At 46.6% G+C, this 9,295-nt stretch overlaps 1 protein-coding gene across 1 annotated transcript; it reads left to right on the top strand.

The window, feature by feature from the left end:
* The first annotated feature begins 578 nt into the window (after window positions 1–578).
* On the top strand, window positions 579–2,580 carry LOC109929133 (formin-2-like). The gene is made up of 2 exons (XM_048601349.1): window positions 579–706; window positions 848–2,580. Exon 2 carries the CDS (start codon window positions 946–948, stop codon window positions 2,578–2,580), a length of 1,635 nt encoding a protein of 544 aa, XP_048457306.1. The 5' UTR covers window positions 579–706; window positions 848–945.
* The last annotated feature ends 6,715 nt before the right edge of the window (window positions 2,581–9,295 follow it).

The following is a 9,295-nucleotide window of genomic DNA, read 5'->3' as shown; positions in this document are numbered from 1 at the left end:
ATCAAGCACAACGCTGCTTTATTAGGATTGAACATCAGCATATTTAGGATTTTAGAATGCTGATTCCTATTCTTTAAACTATAGGACACTGACTTTTATGTCAAATATTCTAAATTCTGATCCGTAGTTAACCTCTCTGTTCAAAGTGGAGCCGGGCTGCAAGCGTATTTACAAGACTCATTCATGATTTTCTTCTCCTCCCATCCCCCACAGTCCCTCTGATTGCTATTAGCCACAAACCCATACAGGTGCTTTTGTGCTTGTAGCCGTTTAAGCTTTGCAATCCACCTCGCATCAATCATTTGATTTTTGAATTGAAAGCTTTTTATGTTTTGAGCAGTTTCCTGAGAGAGTATGCATTTTCTGCTCAAAATTGCAATAGTTTTGAAACGTGAGCGCACGCTGTATCTTGTCTGAGTAACCGTTTTTAAATCAAATGGATTTGTTTTGCAGTAGATTTCTGCTGGAAAGTCTTTGTTATCCAGCACCAGTTTGGAAGCGAACAGCCTCCAGGAGGATGACACACTTAATGTTAGATCTCGTGTAAGCAAAATGATGAGCACCAATCAGTCTTTCAAACAGACTACACGTTTGCTGGAATAACAAGAAAGCTTGTGATCCATTTGATTTGTTTCTGTTCTGTAGACCAGGAGAGTCACAGCAGTCTGCTCTGATGTCCCTGGGGAATCAGATATCCTTTTGGGCTGTAAGCTGTTTCTATGGGAACAGAAACTATAGATGCACTACATTTTTATCTTTTTCTATTTATAAACTAATTCTGCAGTGTGTAATTAATCCTTTTATGTTTCTCTCCCTCCCCCCCAACCCTCTTTTTTTTCTCTTCCAGAAAAACAATTGCACTGTTTCAAAGCTTCAGCTGGGTAAGATTTGCATTCTCGTGTGCCTGTGATGGATTTTCTCCCCCTGTCTTATTAAAACTGCACAATGAAAGCCATTCACACGATTGAGAAGCTGACTGACAATATCACCGAGAAGTGTTTCCTGCCTTGTGTGGAGAAAGCTGCCGAACTGTTTGCTCACAGACCAGGCAAGGGGGCGAGCTGCACTGAGCATGCCTCAGAGGAGGGGACCACATTATGCAAAGAGACTGCAACAGCAGATGGGAGAATCTCCGGCTCCGAGCTCGCGTTTGTTTTCTCCGCATCCCCGGGAGCTACTGCTGCTGGAGGCTGCAGGCGGGAGGCCGGGCATGGCTTGAGGGCGAAGGGCTTCTGGCCATTCGCTAACATGGGGAACCAAGACGGCAAGCTGAGGAAAGCGGCGGCTGCGGGAGATGGCCAAGAATGGGCGGAGGATGCTTGCGCCCGGGATGTTGCTGAGAGCACCAAGAGCAGGAAAACGCACCCCAAGCACGGCAAGGGGGGCGACGGAGGCGGCAAGAAGAAGAAATCCGACTCCACCCGCTCGGTCTTCTCCATCAGGAAGAGGAAAGCGGCGGCGCGGGGTAAAAATGAGGCCTGCGGCTCTCGGGATGATGATGCCGAGGAGATGGCGAGGCGGGCCCCTCCGAGCGAGGAACTGGATAGCGTCCACTCAGTGACAAAGACTCTGGACATCAGCATCTCAGCGGACGATGAAGGGGGGTTGACCGACACCGAGGCCGAGCATCCGGACATCCTGACCGGTGACAGCCTCCAGGCCGGCTCCGTGTTCCGGGGGGTGGTCAGTTCCAGTTCGGACACGGACGGGTACAGTTTCCACTCGGCGGCGGAACACGAGGACCTGCTGTCGGACATCCAGCACGCCATCGGGCTGCAGCTCGCCTCCTTCCCGGCGGGCGGCCAACCCGCGGGGGCAAAGCAATCAGAGGCTGGTGCTAGTCCGGGCCGAAGAGGAGAGGATGTCGCCTGGGGATGCAGCTCCTCCCCTCTCCCCAGCCGCGGGGGAGGCACGGAGAGGCAGAGGAGGGTTTCCATAGAAACTGCCTCCGAGGTCGAGGTACCCTCCGGTCCTGCCTCATTCATTGATGGCCCAGAGCATCCTCCAGCCTGCCCCACAGAGGAGTCCACTCCATCCTTGGCTGGCAGCGAAGCCGGTGCTGATCAGACCGAGCTGCGGGAGGAGGGGGACGGCGGTGCGGACACGGTGCTGCCGCCTGATGCTCGAGTCTTCCCCGACAGCCGTCTCCCGGCCCCGAGCTCCGACTCCCTCCGCAAGCACAAACCCTACCCGGGCTCGGCGCTGACTGCGGTCAGGTCGTACCCGCCGGTCAATGCTATCTTCGTGAGGACCACCACCAGGCAGCTGAGCTCCCCGAGTCACTCGCCGTCCGCTTCGCCTTCTCAGAGCCCCCTGATCCAGAGGAAGCGCCGAGCCTCTGACCTGAAGCGGAGCGCCGGCCGGCGGCAGAGACTCCCCAGGGGCACGGGCTCCCTCAGCCGCTCCGCTGACTGGACCGAGGAGGTGAAACCACGCAGGGAGCGGGATATCAGGAAGGCAGGCTCCGTGGATACTCTACAACAGTCTGAACCCTCTGGAACTCCACTTCTGGGACCTATCAAAAGGCCTTCACTCTCTACCAGCAGATACCCGGAGATCTTCACTGGTAAGTGTTTTTGACTTTAATTCTATTACTGCGCCAGCTTCCTCTGTCCCATCAATTTCACTTGTGGCACGTTTTAAAGTCTGTCTCTAAACTGAAGTTATTCTTTTTTTTGTATGCTCTAGAATCCACCAGCCATCCAATAAGGGATGGGAATTTTCTATCTCAAATAGAAAGATGACACTTCATTTAACAAGAAGTCATTAGAATCCCTACAGAAGAGCATCCCACCTCCCCAAGCCCACCCCTGTAACCCTGCACTCCCCGTGGCTAATCAATGCATGCACACCATAGGCAATTTAGCACATCCAACCCCACCTAACCTGCACATCTTTTGGACTGTTGGAGGAAACTGGAGCACCCTGAGGAAACCACGCAGGCACAAGAATGTGCAAACTCCATACAGTCGCCCAAGGCCAGGATCGAACCTGTGTACCTGGCACTGTCAGGCAGTAGTGCTAGCCATTATGCCACCCCATTTCAATGGTTATCTTTGGATTCTGAGAGAGCATATTCATTTGGGCTGGATTTAATAATGAGACTTTGAAGGTGGCACCTTCGTCTTCCCTACCCTCATGGCAATGATAAAAGTAACAGGAGAGATTCATGCCAAACAGCCCACACATTGACCTGCGAGATTAAATAAGAGTGGTTAAAAATTAAAGAATTGCAGATGCAGTAAATCAGGAACAAAAACAAAGTTGTTAGAAAAGCTCAGCAGATCTGGCAGCATTTCTGAAGAAAAGTCAGAGTTAACATTTTGGGTCCAGTGACCATTCCTCAGGACTCGTGGTAGCTCGGACAATGTTGGTTTGTATGCAGAAGATACGGTGGGAGGAGGGGTTATGTGTGAACAAGAGGTGAGGATAGAGCCCAAAGAGAGTGATTAACAGTTGGACAGACAGAAGTTGATTACGATCTAGCTAGGAGGGTGAATAGCTGCAAATGGGCACTGTTAGTGACTAACAATAGGTAGTGTGTAATGGCAGGCTATGTGATAACAAGGCCTGGTGTGTGGGCTAGGGGGCTAGGACATGGGAGAGTTCAGGCCCTAAAATTATTGAACTCGATTTCTTGTCTAGAGGGCTGCAGGATCGCCAAGCAGAGAGAGGTGTTGTTCTTCCAGCTTGCACTGAGCTTCACTGGAACACAGCAGCAAGCCTATGACAGACATGTTGGCCAAGGAATAGGGTGGTGTGTTAAAGTGGCAGGCAACTGGAAGCTTAGAGATAGTAGGAACTGCAGATGCTGGAGAATCCGAGACAACAAGGTGCAGGGCTGGATGAACACAGCAGGCCAAACAGCATCATAGGAGGAGCAACTGGAAGCTTAGGGTCGTTTTGTATGTAAAGCATCCTAACATGATTAAATATTGCAGTTCTGATGTAATCTAGAGCCCAGCAAAGCCATGGGTGCATCCCAGCTTTCATCGCACTTACTTTAAATCAAGATATTGCATTCACTTAATTAAATTTTTCTTGTTAGTTGGAATCTTTCCTTGTCAATATACTTGGATTGCATGTGGGTTTGACCATCCCTGCTATTGGAAGGAGAAAGATTTTGGTATCTAGCATTGGGTAGGTCACTTTAACTGTTCACAACATAGCTAAAGATTCCTTTTTAAGATGATGTGGAAAGGTGCTAACTGCTGGTATCATCTTGGCACCCTGGCTACCCTTGGGATGGGGTTTGGTTGCTACTGTCACTTGGCGCACATCCTATAGGGAGTTTGCCCAGGTATGATGTGCTAGATTCTGAATGGTAACCAGACGTGTTATAGGATGGATCTATATCTGTCATGTCCACAAAAGCTTGATGGTCTTGGAAGAGAGAGAAACTTCTTGCCATGTTAGAGGAACAAATGACTCAAATGCTTCATGTTGATTGAATTTGCTTTGAGGATACCTGGTTTAAAAAGCTTGGAACTTGAATGCAGGGTAGTTAATAACGTGTCATTATTTAAGCAAGGCTACAAGGAAAAGCCAGGGAACTACAGACTGCTGTGCCTGGCGTCATTGCTGGGTAAGTTGTTAGAGGGAATCCTGAGTGATGGGATCCACGTGCCTTTTATAAAGAAAGGCTGGGATTTATTTTACTGGGGCATAGGAGGTTGAGAGGTAACTTTACAAAAGTTAAAATATTGGGGGGCATAGATAAAGTTAATAATAGTTGTCTTCCCCTCCTGTTTTGTTTTCTCCCCCATGATGGGGGATTTAAAGACTAGGGGACACCTTTTTTGAGGTGAAAGGAGAGAGATTTTAAAAAAGACATGATGGGCAAATTTTTTTTGTACAGGGTGGTTTGTCTGCAGAATGAACTTCCTGAGGAAGTGGTGGATGCAGATACAGTTATTTTTAAATAATGTTTGGAAAAATGCATGAATAGAAAGATTTGGAGGGAAATGCACCAGGAGCAGGTGGGTGGGACTAGTTTAGTTTGGGATTGTGTTCAGTGGGACTGAAGGGTCTGTTTCCGTACTATTTGACTCTATGACTGATGCCTCTTAAGTGTGGGAAATCATGTTTCACTAACTTGATTTTGAAGATTTTTTTTTTGAAGTGACCAAGATGGTAGATGAAGGCAGAGTGGTAGACATTGTATCTACGTGGACTTTAGCAAGGCCTGCGAGGTATTATACTTTAGACTGGTTAGTAATGATCCAGGGAGAGCTCGCCAATTGGATACAAAATTAGCTTGATAGTAAGAGATGGAGAGGATAGTGGTGGAAGGTTGTTTCACTGACTGGAGGCCTGTGATCAGCAGAATGCTGCAAGGATCAGTGCTGGGTCCACTGTTGTTCCTCGCTTGTAAATAATTTGGATGAGAACATACGAGGCATGGTTAGCAAGTTTGTAGGGGCTTCCAAAATTGGTGATGTAGTGGCTAATGAAGAAGGTTATCAAAGATTACAAAGAGATCTTGTTCAGTTGGGCCGGTGGGTCGAGGAGTAGCAGATGGAGTTTAATTCAGATAAATGCAGTGTTGCAATTCAGTAAGACCAATGAGGACAGGACTTGCACAGTGGGTTGTAGGGCCTGGGCAGTGTTGCTGACCAGAGAAACAGAGGGGTGCGTGGGTTCCTTGAAAGTGATGTTGGAGGTAGACAGGGTTGTGGGGGGAGAAAAGGCATTTGGTATGTTTGCATTCATTGGTTAGAGCATTGAGTACAGGAGTTGGGATGTCATGTTACAGCTGTGCAGGCATTGGCAAGGCCACATTTGGAATACTGCGTACAATTCTGTCTGCCCTGCTACAGGAATAATTTATTAAGTGGTGCAAATAAGATTTACAAGGATTTTACCAAGACTGGAAGGCTTGAGTTTTAAGGAGAGGCTGGGATGACTTCCCTTGGAGCATCGGAGGCTGATGTGTGACCATGTAGAAGTTTATAAACCAATCAGGGGCATAGATATGGAGAATTTCCAAGGGTCAGGGAGTCCAAAACTAGAGGGTGTAGGTTTAAGGTGGGAGGGGAAGGTTTAAAAGGAACCTGAGGGTCAACTTACTCACAGAGGGTGGTAGGTTGATGGAACAAACTGCCAGAGGAAGTGGTACGGACAAGTATAATCATATTTTGAAGACGTGTGGACAGACACATTGATAGGAAAGGTTTGGCAGGATATGGTCCAAATGTAGGTAAATGGGACTTTTTCAATTTAGGAAACCTAGTTGGCATGGGTGAGGTAGGCTTAAGGGTCTGATTCTGTGACTGTGTGTATGTCGGAGGTAAGATCAAATTGTGGATGAGCCATGAACAAGAATAAAATTAACAAATTCGCAATATTGAGGGAGAACTGTTAGGTCAGTGCAAAGGATAGCTGCCAGCTTTTTATCAAAAGGTGACACAGCAATGCAGTATTTATCCTACCAAGAAGACAACTCTTGTTCCACATCTTACCTAGACCAATTGTGTTTACAGCACCAAAAGAAGGTCATTTTGATCTGTTTTACTTGTGCTGGTCAGCAGATATCTAACTACCACCATTTTACAGCTCTTGGCCCATAGTCCTGGAGGTTATGGCAACATAAGCGAATATCAAAACACTGTAAACGTTACAAGAGTTTCTGACGTGACCACCCTTTTGGGCAGTGATTTATTTTTTTCCAGGTTCCCACCACCCATGTGTGTGCCGGGTAGGGGGAGGTGGGCAGCGGGGAGGAATTCTTGCCAAATCTCCTCTGAGCTTTTTTGTTTTGGATTCAGTCTGTGGCCTGTTTATTGAATCCTTCCCTAATGGAAGAGGTGAGTTGGAAGGCACCTTTATCTATTCATTTCAAGCTTGTCCACCTCTGTCAAGCTGCCTCTTCAAATTCAGTGCTTCAAGGAAAGTGAGCCCAACTCATTCAGGTTTTTCCTAGTAGCTCCGGCCCTCCACCCAGGCAGCATGCTGGTAAATCTCTGGTGCAATCACATTTTTACCATAATGTGGTGACCAGAAACACTGCGAGTATTCGGCTGTGGTCTGACTAGCATTTTATACAATGCCAGCATAGCCTCCCTACTCCAGTTAGCTGAGGCATAGAATACGAGTATTTCATAGGTTTTAATAACCACTTTATTAGACCTGTGGGCTTGTATGGTCCACACCTCCTGTGATTTCTTGTGTTCTTATGCCCATATTAGTGGGACAGTCTCTGACTTAACATTTAACTCCTAAGAATTTCTACCAAATAAGGATCATGGTTACCAGGTCTTGGATACCCAGATGATCCAGGAGGATAAATGATCCATTGTTTGTTTGTTGGGCGTGACCACAAACCTGATGCATTTCTCTGAAGAGGGACAGAAGGCAGCAGTGCTAAAAACAGAGATGCAGTTTGGGAAGTGGATCAGGGTGTCATAACAGAATTCTCCCCATGTCGGCATGGGTTTCCTCTGGGTGCTCTGGTTTCTTCCCACAGTCCAGAGATGTGCAGGTTGCGTAGATTGGGCAATTTAGCATGGCCATAGTTCCAAAGATGTGTAGGTTGGTTGGATTAGCCACGGGAAATGCAGGGTTACAGAGATAGGGTAGTGGGGGTATGTCTGGGTGGGATGGTCTTTGGAGGGTTGGTGTGGACTTGTTGAGCCGAATGGCCTGTTCCCACGCTGTAGGGATTCTATGAATTTATTCCATCACCCTGATACCGACAGAGATGTGTGGAAATGCACACCAAAGTCTCTCTGATCTTTCATACTTTTCAGGGTCCTAACATTCGTTGTGTAATTCCTCTGTCTTGCTCGTCTTCCAAGTGAGTTACCTCTGATTTTTATCTTCCTTGTGTTGAATTCAATTTGCCACTGCTCTGGCTGCCTGACCAGCCCATTGATATGCAGTTTATGGCTCTCCTCCTTGCTATCGCGCAGTCAACTCTTGTGTCATCCGCAAACTCCCTTGATCATACCTCAAGTTTTAAGTCAGAATTGTGTGCTATTTGCAGCACGACAAATAGCCAGAGCTCAAGGCACCAGGTCCTGCGGAGCTCCACTGGAAACAGACTTCCAGTCACAGGATTATCCTTCTGCTATCACCTGCAAGCTGCCTCTCAGCCAAATTTTGGATCTAAATGCCACTTTACCTCTGATTCCATGAGCTCTTACTTGACCAGCCTGTCATTAGGGACCTTTATAAAAAGATTTGCTAGGATCCATGCAAGCCACGTCAATATATTACCCTCCTCAAAACTCCTTTGGTGGGGTGACGGGGGAAGTCACTGATCAAATTTTCAAGCACAAATTTGCCTTGTGAAATCACTAAAATCATGACTGACTATTCCGGGTTAATCTGCATCATTCAAAGTTAGATCTGTTGTGCGCCTTAAAATTCTTTCTAATAACTTTCCCACCATCCAGGTTAGACTGAGTGTCTGTAATTTTTTTTGGTCCATCCCTCTTCTTTAAATAGGACAACGTTAGCAGTCCTTCAGTCCTAATGCACCTCGCCTGTAGCCAGAGAGGATTTGAAAGTTACTGCCAGGGCCCCTGATCTCTCCTCCGTTGCCTCCTTTAACCAACTGGAACACATTTTTATTCAGACCTGCACATTATTCGCTTAAGACTGCTAAAACTGTTCATGCTACCTCCTTTCTCTTTCATTTCTTCTCATGTTTCACAGCCTTCCACCTTTTTGTTGTCTGCACCTGCACTGGTCGTCATAATGTAAAAAGAACAATGAAAACCATGCATTAAGAACTGTATCTGCATCTTGCCTGGATGTCTGTGTAGGTTACCTCTTATGGTCCTCGCTCCTTTTTCTTTCCCTCCCTGTTTATTTTCTGGCACTTTTTTTTTAATGCATTTAGAAACCACGTTTTGGAGTTTTCCTTTTATTCTGCCTAACAATGTTTTCACTATAACTTCCATAGTATCCTTTTCCATTGTGCTGATATGTCATCATTGATTCTGCAGTCTGATCCCACCCTTTTAACGTTGACAGGAAGGTATCACATGAAGCCAAGTTGATATTTGATGGATGTAAATTGCACATCAGTGTTTTATAACCTCTCCCCATTTTAAGAAATACTGCAAGTCTGTTTTTCTGAAGAAACTAGATAGCCTCTCATTTTCCACACTGCTCCACCTGCCATGTTAATTTTTATATTGTGAACAACTGGGATCCAAGTGTGGATCCTTGCGTTACCCCACTAATCACAATCTCCCAACATGAGAATGACCTATTCATTCCTACTGTTTACTATTTGCTAGCTCGTCATCCATGCCAGTACATTTACCTCCCATCCCATGTGCTTTAA

Source organism: Rhincodon typus, chromosome 9 (genome assembly GCF_021869965.1).
Source record: "Rhincodon typus isolate 14 chromosome 9, sRhiTyp1.1, whole genome shotgun sequence".
NCBI lineage: Eukaryota > Metazoa > Chordata > Chondrichthyes > Orectolobiformes > Rhincodontidae > Rhincodon > Rhincodon typus.
This window is presented reverse-complemented; position numbering and strand designations above follow the sequence as displayed.

Bases quoted from the DNA above. Each gene is read 5' to 3' on its own strand.
- LOC109929133 (XM_048601349.1), top strand. From the start codon at position 946: ATGAAAGCCATTCACACGATTGAGAAGCTGACTGACAATATCACCGAG.